At 39.5% G+C, this 17,051-nt stretch overlaps 1 protein-coding gene across 1 annotated transcript; it reads left to right on the forward strand.

The window, feature by feature from the left end:
- The first annotated feature begins 237 nt into the window (after window positions 1-237).
- Window positions 238-16,856, forward strand: stk11 (serine/threonine kinase 11). Its single transcript, XM_059344447.1, has 11 exons — window positions 238-395; window positions 1,223-2,183; window positions 7,969-8,052; window positions 8,224-8,313; window positions 8,636-8,768; window positions 9,219-9,355; window positions 10,202-10,329; window positions 11,710-11,767; window positions 11,931-12,124; window positions 14,160-14,404; window positions 16,158-16,856. The coding sequence occupies exons 2-10, from the start codon at window positions 1,900-1,902 to the stop codon at window positions 14,366-14,368; spliced, it is 1,317 nt and encodes a 438-aa protein (XP_059200430.1). The 5' UTR covers window positions 238-395; window positions 1,223-1,899; the 3' UTR covers window positions 14,369-14,404; window positions 16,158-16,856.
- The last annotated feature ends 195 nt before the right edge of the window (window positions 16,857-17,051 follow it).

Genomic DNA, 17,051 nt, shown 5'->3' on the forward strand with positions numbered 1-17,051 from the left:
TTAACACTCCTTGATCCATGCAATGCTTTTAATACCTAGTTTTTTAATCCACACCCTCCATTATTTTCTGGTGTTAATTGTAGTTTAATAAATTGTAAAATATAACCCTGCAGGTATTCCCTCTATGTCATATTTCCCAAAACCAATTGTGACACTCCTCAATGTGTGGAGGAAAAGAAAACTTTGATTTGACGCATTAACGTATGGGCTGTCAGTGCGAGTCGGGGGGGGAGGTAAACAAGATGGCGACAACCTGAGTAGCAAGAGTAACGCGAAGAGTCAGAAAATTTAACTGATATACTGAAAGACCAAAGTGAAACATTTGCTTCACCCAGGACGGACACACGGAGACGAAATAAAACCTGAAACAGCAACAAGCTTCACATCGATATAAGGTGAGACCCGGTAACAGGAGTTAACTAGTTAGCTTGTTAACTAGCTAGCTAGCAATTTACATTGGAATCTGAACGGCTTGCTAGCGACGCAACTCCATTTAGCTTGCGTTAGCTGGATGGATGCATCTGGTTCTCCGGTGTAGGTGCTGGTTACGATGTTGGAGCTTATGTTGATTTTAATATTGGGTCAGCATAATGCAATATAGTCGGAGAGCATTTCCAGTCTCCTATGTTTCCGCCGCTCCACCGGCAAACGAGATGAAGTTGGCTAACGCTAATCTTAACGTCAGGCAAAGTTAGCTCGGGCTGCACAGCCACCGTTAGCTACAGCTGTGTGACGACGTTTCGGTTATCCTGCCCAGCTTCCCACCGTTTGTCCTCATCCACATTAAATTAGTTGTCGCCGTTTTAAAGTAGTCTTCGAGTCATAACCTACATGGGTCGCTAAAGGTGTGTATGAACCACAAAGTGAGAGTGTATGTTAGTTAGCTAGTTCATTCAGACAGACGGGCTATGTTAGCTCACTAGCTAGCTAATAGTTAACACTAAGAAAAAAAAATGTGTATTTCAACAGTGCAATTTTAGTGTCAATCGTAACTCGCAAACGACTCTTCTTTATTAAATTAGGGTGCTGAATATGTAAGTTGTTTGCATGAATTGCGTGTGCCTAATGTGAGCCTCACAGCAGAATAGAAACTCAGGGAAGTTAACCGGTCAATGTTTATATCTGCACAGACTGTTTACCAAATAAGGCTTACTTTGTTTAGAAGTGAGCCAAGGCCATGTGTTTGTCTATTCAATAATGTTTAAACGGTCCTTGTTTTCAGGCATCAGGCAGTAGGAACCGTAGTGGCATGGAGGACACCTGAGGACGGTTGGACACATTGGATGGCTCAGTCGACCTCCAGGAGCCGGGCTGATACTGCTGCATGCGTTTGGCTGTAGATCTGTGCTTGGATCCAGGCCAGCTGTACACACTTATGTTTCCTGGGGAAATGCTATGAAGCATGGACCTTTGACAGAAATGCTGTGCTGCATGGCCTTGAAGCAGGACTGGTTGCCTCTATCTAAGGCTGTCTGGTATTAAATTCATATTGAGGTGATTTAGAGTTAAGCAAAGAAGAATAACATTTTAGAATCACTTTTTTTTCTAATTTCTGTTCAACTGCACTTGTCACGGATGTAGTACAAAATGCACAGTAAATAGCACTAACTTGGCACTGGACCCAACAGGTTCTTTACTTCTGTTCGCACCTCTTGAGAGAAAAGAGCCCTAATGTTTACAAATTGGGATTGATCCCCCACCTCCTCCCTCAACTCTCAGGCCTGATTATTCTCTCCCATGTTCAGTATTTTGTAATTCATCTGTATTCCATCTTGTGGAATTTAAACACTGGGCTCAGTGCTGAAAGGTTACCAGTGGATTACTCTCCAACAGCAATCATAGCTATTTGCAAACATTTTTGCACAGGAGGCTTAAGTTGTGGCTGCGGAACTATCAGTCATGAGTACCGGCGAGCTACATCATCTTGACTATCTAAATGAAAATGAACTGATGGAGATGGATACCTTCATTCATCGCATTGACTCTACAGAGGTGATCTACCAGCCACGGAGGAAGAGGGCAAAGCTGATAGGAAAGTACTTGATGGGGGATCTACTAGGGGAGGGATCTTATGGCAAAGTGAAAGAGATGCTGGACTCAGAGACACTTTGTCGGAGGGCTGTAAAAATACTGAAGAAGAAGAAGCTGAGGAGGATTCCCAATGGAGAAGCTAATGTGAAAAAGTGAGTGTTTTTCTGGCTTTGTCAGTCTGCATTTTTTTTACCCTTTATCTTCCTCTTTTCTCATCATTCTGAATGTTAAAATCATAACATCAATGTTACTGATGCCTCACCCTTACAGTATAGTTTATGTATGCTAAAGTGCAGGGTCTTTTCAGTTGGGGATAGTCAGTTATCCGGAAATACACTAGATGTGAGTACAGTAATGCCTGAATGTAATGGGTTATTTTGTTTGATTCAACCAGCTGAATATTTAATGAGACCCGTAAACTAGGTTTAACCGGTGTGCCACAAAGAGAAAGGTCCATCATACCTGTCCCACGTCATTATTGATCACCCTTGTTGAGTAAGGTCAGACGTGTGCTCACCTGTTACACTCGACACACCCTAAATACACGTCTACATCACTGCATTAACATGAGAACTCCAGTTACTGGAGGCATACAAAATACTCCTCAGCTTTTGTTAAAAAAACGTAAAACTTCAATAATAAACTGTTTTATATTAACAAAATGATGGTTTAAATCAGAAAATATCAAAGCTTTCAGTACTCGTAGCAGATGCCGTCCAGTCAGTACTTATTCACATTTGTATGTATAGTATAAAACCACTTGGACAAAATAAAGTATCAGCTTTTACACAGACAAATATAGAGCTATGTCAGCATTTAAATCCACATAATGTAATGTACACTTAAATCCATGTCGAAATCCAACCCAGAGTGAAGAAATATAAGAAACTTGATAAACACAGATGGACCTTATCTAGAGAAACAGCCACCATCTGTAGTGACATAGCATATTGCCGTAACCAGATTTCTCTGTGAGTTGGTTATGGTTTTTGCATCACAATAGTCAGTACAACCAAAAATCTCCTTTTTAAATTCATGCAACACAAGACAATCAAATTACCGTGTACAACTGCTAGTTTATCTGTAGTTGCATATCAAAATCAGGTTTTTTTTACTTTTTAAATATTTTTTTCTTTTTGTCCCTAACTGTCTTTTCTCTGTTTTAATGCCTCTGTGATTCGGCTTTCATGTCTACATTTTCAAACATTTTCTTCTGCGTCCCCCATTTCCTGATGAGTATCAGAAGTTTTAATCACACAGTAGTTTATTAAATATTACTCCAGCGTTTCGCTGCGGGCCTGTGCTAATTATAGCTGAAGCTTTAGAAAACTGTCAAAATGAGTTGAGAGAGAGAGAGAGACAGAGACAGAGAGAGAGAGAGAGATTTTAGAGTCGCAGTGAAATCGGCAGGAGAAGAATGATGATAAAAGCCTGTGGTGATGGTGACCGCTCAAGAAGAATAATTTTGTTTGGGATTGTAGAAGCTTGTGTTTATCAGGTATCCAGACTGACTTTAGTGAAGTCTAGGCAAGATGTTGTGTTAACTATTCTTAGATGGGCAACTTAAAGTTGAGGCGTACCATATTTCCCCCCTTCTCAGTCTCCAGTTAGATGCGACTGAAAGCAGCCTGTCAGCAGCTTAACAGCAGCAGCTGCAGTTCTCCACCAGTGTCATTGTCTTGCACTGAGAAGCATTTTTAGACTGCTAGCAGCCCAATCCACCATTTGCAAACATGTGGACATTAGAGAAAAATAGACTTTAAGCCTAAAACAACAATTAAAGTCACATAAAAGTGCCTGAAGTACAAGGTGTGCTAAAATGTATGTGTGTGCAAGTGTTGCACTGAAAAAAACGTGTAGATCTGTTGAGATAGAACAGAATAAAAGGACCTCTGGTCAAACTTTTATAACTGCTACATTTTCAGTGCAACTAATAGGTTTTAGGATAAATACACTTGCCTAAGCAAAGTTAAAGATTCAAAATTCACTTTTTTGCCACACAATACTGTTTCTCCCCAGCTACAATCAGTGCATTAAAAGACCGTAATGCATATTTAAAAATGTCCATCCCTAAAATAAACATTTCAGACACATAGCAGAGTAGTAAATAGAGCTGACACATTAAAAACATGATGGTTGGTAGCAGAAGAAAAGTGCTTTTGTGACCATGTAGAGTGCATTAGTGTCCATGGGTAAGTACTGCTTCCTGTTGACAGGTGCTTGTAAGGTGTGTGTAAGGAGGGGACACAAGTTCATTCACTGAAAACTAAGTTCATTGCCTGATGTCGATATTTCAACATTCAAAAAAATGATGGCAGTTATATCACACTTCATAATATATAACCTCTTTTTTTTATAGGATAATTTTGAATGTGACAGTTATCAGGACATATAACAAATGATATCTGAATCTTTAATGGCATAGTTGCCAATTTAATTTTAAAAAATGTACAATCTGAATTTGAATTGAATTGCAGCCTTAAATCGAAAGGCTTGTTTTGAATTTTAGAATTGTGAATTTGAAAATTCATGACACCCTTTGCAAACAACGAAGACAACATTTTGGCCGTGCAAAATGGATGTGATACATCAAATAAATATCATCGGTGAATGTCCTTATTTGTCGATTGGCCAATGGCATTCAACAAAACAAATTTTGGCCAATACCAACGTTTGGCTGGTAAAAACTACATCCTAAAGACAAAAGAGTATTTCAGGCATATCTGCAATGCTGTTATGCAAGAGTACCAACAAGGAGAAGCATACAAGAATGTTTTCAGGACACACTCCGTAAGGTCAGACATTAAAAAGTCCTTGCGAGAAGGCCACTAAGAGGCCTATGACGTCTTTGAACGGTGCTGCAGGGCTCCATGGCTGAGATGGTTGACACTGTGCATGCACAACTGTTAACTGGGCTGAAAAAAATCTCACATGACAGCTTGGTTAGTGTTTGCTTGGAATTGAAGTTAGAGGGTAAAGTAAAAAATGGCAAAACAGAAGGAAATCCTGGAGGACACCTACTGCTGCTCCAAAAAGACATAAAAACATTATATTGGTGTCCTGGAGTGGCCTCAGTCTTAACCAGAATTGAAAATTACAGTTGTCCTAGTCCCCATGTCACTCGACAGGTTGAGCAGTCACAAAATATACAATTTGAAGGTTAGATACTAGGCATTGCACTTAAGACAGGCTACTAAAATGTTAAAAACTGGTTTCACTCACACCTTTTCTTACTGTTGCCACATTACATGGCACCGGATACCTTTTGTTGTATCATCCTGAAGTATTTCCAAATATTTTTCATACCATGAATGATTTTTATCTTCCCCTGGGCGACAGGGTGGCTACTCAGGAGCTCTTTTCTTGCTTTTCTTGTTTTCAAAGGTGTGTTTTCTTTTTTATCCTGGCTATATTTATATTTTTAGGGCAAAGCTGCAGTGGTAGACGACATGTTTGTGTCACTCTGTTAATAAGGCACAGCCATCTTCCTTGATGTGTGAAATTCATTTGTATGCGTTTCCTGTGTATTTTCTGTCTCACTCGGTGGAGGCCTTATGTTTTCCAACCCGAGGAATCTGGCTCCTCGAGCCTGTAAAGGCCTGTCAGTGTGTGGATGGCGTAGTAGCTCCCAGCCTCAGCATTCAGCTTCTGTTTAGCATTCCTATCTGCCAAACACTTCCTGCTTTTACAGGGTTGCTATGGTAATGGGCATGCTCATACCAGCATTGATTGAGCAATGCCACTCCTGTTTCTACAGCAACACCCCCAAAACGCCTTGCCCTTGTTTGGAATGACAGGAGCGCACATGGATGCACACATGCCCGAAAACAGACACAGAGTCTGCACCAGCGCTGTGTGGATGCAGATTCTGATCAGTTAATGTTGCCACTGTGTACCACAGTAGCTGCCATATATCGCTGAGTGCTGAAATCCTTTCAGCTCTGCAGCCTGCAGGCCTTGAACACACAAGGTCCATCAGCACACTTTTGAACTCAGAGACTGCAGATGGACTGCAGCAGTCACTGTGCCTCAGTGGCAGCGCCGCCTCTGCTTTATGATTTGTTTTATGGCAACGTGTAGTGATGTAGATTAAGTTTGTTTTCTTACATTTGAGATGTCATCTGTGCTCGCTATTCAGCAGAGGTGACATTAGGCTTAAAGTGATGCTATTCATTACGCTGTACCGTATTTTAATTTTAATCATAGCTCTGTTTTATGTGAGCATGAGTCAGCTGTGTCTTTTCTACCAGTGCGGTGATGCAGCATTAACCGCTTGTTTGTGTGTCTGTGTGCAAGCAAGAGGCTGACTAGTCCCAGAATATCTATTTGTCAGTAGTAAGATTGTGCATAAGGCAGAGGACTGACACAGCTCAGGAAGTGCAAGGTGATAAGGTACAGAAAAGCTCCAAAGTGTTTGCTGTAAGATTGTGTCAAAGAAAAAAGAAGACAGATGATGCCTCAGCACTCTAGAGGAGAGAGAGAATTTCATTCCTTTTTGGCACTGGCGCACTCCCTTTATAGCTTTGGCTTGTCATTGCATGACATATTAAATCACATGTATTTACTGGAGGGGTGGGGAAATTTTTCAAAAATAAGAATCAAGTTTTCTTTTATCTTCTACAACACTAAATAGAGACCAAAAATGAATTATCTTTCATTTTTGTCACTGACGTTGATGTCTTTGACGTTATGTTTTTTTTGGTCCGCACTAAATATGCAATGATGATGAAATCATTGAGATTGTCTGCCAGAAGTTGTCATAAATTTACTTTTAACCTCTTTTAAGGCTCATCTTTGTGATATACCTTTTAGATTTTGGTTGTTTTTAAAGATATTTTAACAAGATGAAAGATTTTATGTCATTGGACATCTGGATCTTAAGTAATGCATGTTGAGCAAACATTGGCGGAATCACGACTCAACATAAAAAAAACACTGATTTTTACATGAAAGTGCTTTAATCAATGTTTTTACCAACACTGAAGGAATCCCAACCAAGAGACGCTGATTGTAAATGACAAAAAGACGATTACATATTGTGCGTTTTTTCCAGTAAAAGGATTGACAGGTGTTTCCCATCAACTCTGATATGAAACATAACTGCCAGTTAAGCTGTCTGTTGAAAGTCATTGTTCGCCTATGACATGTAGAGTTTTTATTCAATATTCACTGCTGCTATTTAAAACACATACCAGTATTATAAAATACTATGAACAATGCAGTTGTGACACAAATTGTATCTAAATCTAATTGCAAGACTCCTGTCCTAATGGTTGAACAAAACAATAGTATTTCTGTGTGTGTGTGGATGTGGGTAGTGCGTCTAGGGAAGCCTGTGGTTTGTACTTTGTGCTCTTCCTGTCCCGATCCAAATTCATTAGCGTCCCCGCTCACAGCTCTCTGATGAATGTGGAGTCTCCTGCGGGTTTCACCATGCTGGTGATTTAAACGTCTTCTCCTTGGGTAGGGAAGTGAACTGTCAGGTTATCTCTCTTTATGAGACCAGTGTAATTGACTGCTGCTGCACTCAGACAGTATCAGGTCTTGCAGTATACTTCTTGCACTTATGTTTAACATCATCTATTAGAGTCTCAAATATGTTTTAATATTAATTTAATGGATATACAAATGAATTGTTTCTTAATCACAATGTATGTGAATTTCATATCAAGAGACAAAGGGGTGTTTCATAAAATGATTTGTGTTCTTGCCCAGCTTATTATTATTATTATTATTATTATTATTAATAATAATAAACAAATATTACACCTGTATATGTATTGTACAATATAGTGCCATAGTTATGCCGTTGTACTGATAGAAGGCACCTGGCCTTTATACCACATTCTCAGCAGATAAGTGCCAGTATTAGAGTATAAAACACATCTTGTATTGCTTGATTAATATTTATTTTTTATTCTTGTGTCCCTTTTATAGGGAGATTCAGCTGCTAAGAAGACTCCAACACAAGAATGTGATTCAGTTGGTGGATGTGCTCTACAATGAAGAGAAGCAGAAAATATATCCTTACGTTATATATTAATGTGCATATGAGTTAATTTTAATGATTTAGATGTTAGGTTTTATTAGGCCTAAACATTTATATCTGTTACTTGTCAGCTTTATAATAGGCTCACTTTATTAAAAGATCTTTGTGTTTTGTTTGGCAAATCCCCTTGACTTCTGATTTACGTATATGGTGATGGAGTATTGCGTTTGTGGGATGCAAGAAATGCTGGACAGCGTCCCAGAAAAAAGGTTTCCAGTATTTCAAGCTCACGGGTAAGTGTCTGTTATTCTCTCCCCTCTGCTCCCTCTCTCCCTCTTTCTCTCTGCTATATTTAGATTAAGCCTCTCTGCAGCCATTGCTTCAGGGCTAACTTTAGAGCAGACTGCAGGGCCTCTACTGTTAAAATGACTGACCATAGATTGTTGTGAATGTGCGGTCGCTGCTGGGATACCCATTGACGCTAAAGTACTGAGTGATGAAGGTTCCTGTGACCAAAGTGATAAATTGTTTGATATGCCAATAGTTTACTTAGCATTATGGAACACTTCCACTCCTCTTAAGTGTATTTGTCAACCCCTCCGTTTCTTCTTCCAGGTACTTTTGCCAACTCTTAGATGGCCTTGAATATTTGCACAGCCAGGGAATAGTTCACAAAGACATTAAACCAGGGAATCTGCTGCTGACCACAGACGGGGCGCTGAAAATCTCCGACCTGGGAGTAGCAGAGGTGAGCTCGGGCGACAGCATAGTTTGTTTACCATCCAGGGGAAAGTTGTTTTTCCACCCTTTCCTCCAGATTTCAACAAATCAAACATTTATGTATTCCTCTGTGGTAATAGTGAACACAGCCAGCTCAGGTATACACAAAAACACAGTAGAAAAGTGCGGTCAGTGTATTGCACTTGAGATTACTTAAGTGGATAAATCTAAATGCAGGACTGTAGATTTGGTATTTTATTTGGAGTTGCAGTGTTTCCTCTATCATGTGAGTGTAAAAGAGACTTTGCCTCCATGTGTTTTGTGTTTTTATCACTGTTTGTTGTTCGAGTGTAGATGGTGTTACGAAAGAAGGAAACGGCAACAAATTATTGTTATTTCCTTTTGTAATGTCTGTGGTTATAGATCTAGTGAAACACCAACTCAAATTCTTTCTAATCTTATTCACTGTATTTTTTAGGCCCTTCACCCATTTGCGGAGGATGACACATGTCGCACCAGCCAGGGCTCTCCGGCCTTCCAGCCGCCAGAGATAGCCAATGGACTGGACACCTTTTCAGGGTTTAAAGTGGACATTTGGTCTGCTGGAGTAACACTGTGAGTAGTCAGAGACAGTCTAAGGTTCTCAGAGGATGCTTCAAATGACAAATTGTAGTTTTAAACATCCATTTTTAGACAGAAGATTTGCTAAGCCTTTTTAGGGCCTAGATCAGTGGTGGAATGTAACTAAGTATATTTACTCAAGTACTGCATTTAAGTATAATTTTGAGGTGCTTTTACTTATCCATTTACGTACCTTTATGCTTCTACTTCACAACATTTTAGAGACAAATGTTGTACTTATCATTCCACTACATTAAGCTGACAGCCAGTTACTTTTCAGGTTGAGATTTCAACTGAAAAACGTGATCAATTATGAATGCTTAAGCATTTTTGAAAACCACATAACAGTATATTAAATAGTTAAAATGAACCCTACCTTGACAACAGTAAAATGTTGCCTACATAAATGAATAATAATAATCCAACAATATATACAGAATATATGGGTCACATTAGAGATCTGAACACATCTTCCACCACTGGTCTGTATGAGGTACTTATCCATATTGTATTACCTACAGTAGATGGCACACAGAAGCTAAGAAATGTAGTGCTGTGGATGGTCAGCAAATGTATTTTAGCAACCTAATAAAAGCCCACAGGAAAAAAAGATCAATATCTGAGTGTACGCTATATTTAGAAAACTTTTTGCTGTTTCACCTTGCCATCAAAACGCCCTTTCCAACTGTGAACTTAAGCTGTTATGCTCTCTCTAAAGCCACCAGCCTCCTTTGACAATAACAGTTATTTTAATTTTATTAAACAAATTGTGACCAATATCAACAGTGTATGAGTTTATGATACACTCACAGTATTTGTTGACACTTTCCATCCATTCAGATACAACATTACAACGAGTCTGTATCCGTTCGAGGGGGACAACATCTATAAGCTATTTGAGAACATTGGAAAAGGAGACTACACTATTCCCGAGGAGTGTGGACCCCTCCTGTCGGACCTGCTGCGAGGTGAGTGTTGTCTCCAGCTAAGTGTTTGTAGTGCAATTATACACTCTCATGGAGGTGTTACCATGGTTACATACCTATGCCGTAGTGGATGATTCATATCTTAGCATAGGATTAATCCATTGAGTGTATTTTTGTCATAGTAGATGGCTCTCATTCATTCATTGCAACAATGGTAGTGAAAAGGTTTTCTTTTAGTGTGTTTTTGAAGATTGCAAAATGCAAGTTTGTGGAGCATTACAGAAAAAGACTACTGTAAGTAAAAGCTTTGAGATGAAATTGGTCAGGTGTGTCATGAGGGCATTGACAAATCACAAAAAAGTCCCAGCTAGTTGCACTGTGATCTTTTCTGCATGTGTCCAGTAGGTGGTGCTGTGACACTGAAAGTCACTGTGACTTCTCAGCATGGTATGCTTCCTCCAAACTGTAGAAATCCCTCCAGCTGTTGACGTAGTTTCCATTGATCTGGAGCCAGCAGCAGAATACTAAACACTTCATAGTCAGGCGTTGCTTTCCCCGGCTGGAATGCTGCAAAGCTCCTGCCCCTTGTTAAAACAAACCAGTCCACAGTCTTTTATAGTGAAATGTCTAATCGGCTAAACGAATGTAAAATCCAAAAAGAATGTTGGCGAGATTATGTTTGCACCAACTAATGAAACCGTGAAACTGAATGGCTGGTGTTCTCGCTTGTTATCCATCTTATCTTGTTACTTTACTTTGTCACATGGAGTGATTTTGAATGTCTTGAACAGTGGAAGAAAAATTCGTTCACATTCTGGTGCTGTTATAAATCTCTGAGCCTCCATCCCCCATTTTGTGCGAGCGTGTGACGTCTGTGTGTGATGACGCAGCACCTGGGAGATAGTCAGTCCATAATTACATGGTCTAAAATAAGCCCAGTGCCACAAAAGGTGTCCTTCAGCAGGCGCAGCACTACTATCAGCACTCTGCACGCTGCCCCTCTCTGCCTGCTGGGAGACAATTACATTATTAGGTCTGGATAGGCACTGCATCACTGCTGCCTTATCACACTGACATTCTGCTTTTCCCACAGATTCAGCCCACATTATGATAATTACAGGACAAAAATCTTTATTACATTGGTACAGCTGTTATGCTACTCATATTGATGTTTCCTTACTGTACCTCATTGACTCCTTAAGCTTTGCAGGATGCCTTGACACACAGTGATGAATGAGATTATTATATGCATTAATTAACGTTCCTTGAATGTGTTTATCATCTGTCTGCCGTTAGCTCGCCCCTCACTGCCGCGCCCTCCCACCAGTTTATGTTAAACACTTGAGAGAGAGATGATGCGAGTGGAGAAGTTGTTCAGGTTTGTTGTGATTCGATTGACCTTTTGTGATGTTTTCTTTACAGGAATGCTTGAGTACGACCCTGCGAAGAGGTTTTCCATACAGAACATAAGGCAACATAAGTGAGTGATTCAGTATATTGCTTTTATCAGGTATAAAATTTATTACATGCAGATTTTAAAAAAGACACGTAAGACTGCTGATTTACAGTAAGTTCTTTGGAAAAGTTGTTAAAGCTTGATTTGTCATTTACGTATCCATTATCTTCCTGTCTGCCGCTTCTAGCTGGGTGCGTAAGAAACACCCTCCATCTGAGCCCCCTGTGCCCATCCCTGCCAGCGCAGAGAGCAGGGATCCTTGGCGGAGTATGACGGTGGTGCCCTACCTGGAGGATCTTCACGGCTACACAGAGGAGGATGATGACGAGCTCTATGATGGAGAGGATGAGATCATATACACTCAGGACTTCACAGTGCCAGGTAGGCGGGAGCTCAGACAGCAATTCTTATAGTTGAACTCAAAAACAAAAGATTGATATAAATGTTTGTGTTGTAGTTCTTTACCCAACATTGTGGAGTATGAGCTCAATCAGTGATTCTTAAATGGAATTATTTTAGTGATTCTTTGTTGTGTATTCTAAGCCTCAACAATTGAGATCCCCCCCAAGAAGATTATTTTAATTTCCATCCAACATAATTGATGTAGAGGGGAAAAAAAGCATTATTCAAGTTCGTGAATTTTTGGAATAAAATGAAAATATACCTTTTCAATATGTATTTTGCACCAATTTAGCTCTAATATGACAATGTAAATAAATATGAATGTATAAATAATATTGAACATTATTATACATGCAGTGTAATAAATTAACCAATTTTAGAAATGAAAACTGAGAAAGAATAGATAAAAATCAAATAAATATTCAATAAACCATTTCTAAATCCCCTCGTAGTAAAACCTCTCGTCTCAGCGCTTATAGGACAACATACAGATGCCTATATAACTATATAAGCCTATATAAATCAGTCAGGCTCTACCATCAGGATCTATTTCTGGAAGCTGTTGCCACAATCAGCTAATTTAGCATTTTCCACGTCGTTTAAAGAATTATGTCGACTTAAGTATTTATTATTCCTGTACATGGATTTATAATAATTTGTACAGCTACATCAATCTCCACACTTTTGCAATTTTTCTGTCTGTATTTTTCATGAATGTAGGTACATTTTGACTACATGTACAGTACCAGTCAAAAGTTACTTTGTGGAATTTCTTTCCTTCTTAGTGTGTTTGAGACCATCAAAACAAAAGGCGGCTACTTTGAAGAATTTAAAATATTAAACATAATCTGGTCTGTTTAACACTTTCTTGTTTACTACACAATTCCATTTGTTTTCTTTCATAGTTTGAATGTCTTTAATATTAATCTTCAATGTAGAAAATATAATAAACATAAAGAAAAAAACATTGAATGAGAAGGTGTGTCTAAACTTTTGACTGGTACAGTATGTACGAGGATGATGTCCCCATTTTTAAACCCACCTAAGTTCTGATATTTGTTAGAAAGGCTTAAAAGCGGGCATAAATTCCTAGGTCTGGAACAGGCTACAATCCTGTTTAATTTAGTTTTTCCTTGTAGTGAACTGCGTGCACACATTTTATTGAGTGTTTACAGAGTTTGGTGAAAATAGAAAATGATAGTATCTTTTATATTAAATTTAATTTGTTCCCCAACTCTCCTTTATCCTTTTCCCCCAGAATTCTGATCCTTTATCTGTTGCTAGGCAACAGTCGGTAATAATAAATGCAGTAGTCTGTGTCGGGTATCGAGAAGTGGTGCCCCACATAAAAACCAAACAGAGCTGCAGAATGTGAATGAAGTGATCTAAAAATAGTCCAGTTGAAATGGTTTTCCAGGGTTCACTCCCACACATGCTGAGCTTGTTTCATAGGATGCTTCATGTGAATGAAATTACAGCGTTTGGTTTAATTAATCAACATTTAAGATGTGTCTCTTAAGAATTAACTATCCCACTGCTTTTAATATTCTCCTCGGTGTCAGTTTTTTGCAGAGTCGGAAGTCATTTAAAGTTTTTCTCTCTCTCTCTCTCTCTCTCACACACACACACACACACACACACACACACACACACACACACACACACACACCTACCTCTGCAGCTAAACAAGTCACATTTAGGTTAGGGCCTATTATTCACTCAGCTGATTTCCTGTTGTTGTAGGTTAGTATTTCTCTTGTTTCCCGTGGTTATCTGACCTGACATTTGCTGGTGCTGCTGACAAATGAGCTTTTTAAAGGTCCCCTTTAAAAAAAAAAAAACATGTTTACAGTTTTTACAGCACCCGATCTGTTGTAATTTCCACCCATGTAATCACTCACTGTGTACACGCTCTTGCTATTGACTCACGCTTGCTCAGTGAAGCAGCGGTCAAGTCAGCACTTGTGTGAAACAGTGATGGATTAGTTTTCAGCCCTAATGTGTGTGTTTCTAGGACAAGTGGCCGAAGAGGATCGGGATCAGGGGCACACGGACCACAGTCCTGCTCTAGCCAAGCCAGTTTGTGTGAATGGGACAGAAGGGGGGGCTCTGAACAGCAAGGCCAAAGCCGAACGCCGTTCCTCCTCTTCATCTAACCCCTCACGTAAAGGAGTCTCCACAGCCAGCAAGATCCGCAAGCTCTCCACCTGCAAACAGCAATGACCCCCTCCCCTTCCTGCCTCGGCAACAACCCACCTGGTGAGTGTGTTAACAGAATTGTGCTTAGAGGACACCTTCTATACAGAGGAGAAAGATGGAACACCTGAGGAGAACAGATGAAAAGATAGATTATTCTCTCAGATGAGAACGCGTTCGAACAGACAGAGACATAAAGATGAGTATCGGTGAGGGAGGACGAGTGGAACAGGAAATCAGGGGGGAGAGAGAGTCTGTGTTGACATTCAGAGAGCAGTGCTCTGACTCACCACCACTCCCCAGGCAAACACACGGGCAGTTTCCTTTACAGTCACAAAACGAGATGCGGACTGGTCTTAGAGTATCACTTTTCTCCTCTCTGTTAGGATTTATCTAGACTTTAACCTTCCAGGGGTTCTTCGCTGGCCGTCACTCAGGCACAGAATTGGGGCAGATTTATGCTGCAAGCAAACGTACACACCATTTTAACCGGTTGTCCTCCTCTCTTTCCAGTTACCACCCACAGTTTGCTCTTTCAATCGCTCGCACATACAAACCAGTCACGGTGTGAGGCTGTTTGTCATGAGTGCAGTGCAGAGGAGATGCTGCGTATTAATTTGTTCAGGCGATGACTCACCCTGTATGAGATGAAGTGGGCTGTGGGATGTTTGTCTCTCTCTTTCTCACCCTGTGGATGAGACTTTTTCCGTGTTAACCACACCAATTAGTACGTTCTTGTTGTAATTCTGTGATACCTTAACATAAAGAGAACTTGCTTTTGGTCATGAGAGTGATGACATTGTTACTGGTTACAATGAACTGCTCATAAATATACGGACAAAGAGTATTACTTAATCATCATTAAAACAGTGTTTGATTAACTTAAATTAGCAACAAGTCTCCCAGATGCAAACATGCATGCATATGACGGTTTGTTTTGCAAGACGAATGCAAACCCACTCTGGAGATTTTTCAGCCTTTTAAGAGGACTTAAGGGCCTTCTACACCAAGAACGATATCTGTAATTATAAATATAATTATGTGAGCATCCTCACTCATAAACATAAAAGCAGCGCCAAGCATGCAGTTCACACTGCTGTGTTGGTGCCACACATGTCCCTGGTCTTCTGCATTATTTTGTTTTCCTTAATACCATTTATATGCTTCCATAAGAGGGAAATGGCAGATATGAAGCCCTTGATTCAACCTTTATTATTCTTATTATTAAGAACATGAAATAAGAAAACTGTTGAAAAGCAGCTGCTGCTGTGCTGCACAGGGAGATGACGCACTGTAAATTCAGATGAATTTTAATTGGCTGCTAGTTTCTATTTCTATCAAGTAATCCTGACGATATTGTTCGCCACTGTCGTCGTTGTGGTGTTAAAACAATTTTTAAAACGATATATTCATAGTTTTTTTGTTCATGCTGTGAACAACACCTATGTGACGTTTTTATTTTAGATTTTTATAACTCGGATCAAATATGGTCTGCAGAACACGCAGAATAAAAAACACTGCACACTTTGAATCTTATGAGTCATCCACTACTGTAATGCAAAGCAGCTTTTACCACAATGTATGACGTGTGCACTTCAGAATAGCTAAAATTACTTGTCAATATGATACTTTTGAAAAAAAAACAACTATGATTTAAGTGTTTATCTGTTTTGGACATTTTAAGAATACCACCATAATGCTGATCATTTTGATCAAAAAATAATTGTGATCTGAAATGTTAATACGTTTAATTTCTAAATGTGTTGAGATAATCTAAAGTTAAACTCACTGTGTCCTCCGTCTCTGTCCCTCTCAGGTTGATCTGTCCCCGTCCTTCTCTGTCCGGAGTCCTCACAGTTGTGAGAGAAGCCTGCTGACGTTAATGCCCCCAAACCTCCTTGGACCACTGGCCTGCAGAGTCTTTTGAAGATGCGGTATGAGTGACGGGGAGGAGGAGGACAGCATGAAATGTTCTTTTTGCTCTGAGACTGAGGCACTGGCTGTGAAGATGGTGTTTTTTCCCCCATATTTTGGCTCCTTTCAACACTCGTCAAACAGTTCTGTCATCTAGTCATTTCCCCTCTCCATCCTGTCATCCTCTGTGGAGAACCAAGTGTGTCACCGGACATTACAAACACCATCACCCCTGTACCCACCTTCTGTTTCTTTGACTACCTTTTGTTTTTACAGAACCCTAATGGCAGTTTTTAAGACACATTGTGATGTGTAAAAAATTAAAGAGGAGAAAAAAAGATAACAAAAGTTATGAATAATTCTATATTTAAATCTATAATGAGAATAATTATGATAGTACCCTACTACCACCAACATAAAAAACTGCATGCTGTACAGAGCTGGAAGAAAGGGAAAGTGCTTGGTTTGTGGAAAGACTGAAGCTTTGAGATCCACCGCTGACCTGTTGGGGATTTTTGATTTCCATTTAGGTTTTGTTTTTTTTCTTTTTTCCAATGAATATTTTTTAATTATTATTTATATAAAATATGTCCCAAACAGGCTATTTTGTTGGATGATCCTTTCTGTTTAATTTTAAGTTGAGCATATTGTTATTATATAATACACCTTAGTGGTTTATTCCCTGATTTCTAGTGTTTATTATTATTTTACCTGCCCTTTTAAAGGGTATACTTTGATAGGAATACTACACTCGTCTTTCTCTGATGTCTGTGACTGGTTTGTAGTCACATCCTAG

This window comes from Centropristis striata, chromosome 11, assembly GCF_030273125.1.
Source record: "Centropristis striata isolate RG_2023a ecotype Rhode Island chromosome 11, C.striata_1.0, whole genome shotgun sequence".
In the NCBI taxonomy this organism is placed as follows: domain Eukaryota; kingdom Metazoa; phylum Chordata; class Actinopteri; order Perciformes; family Serranidae; genus Centropristis; species Centropristis striata.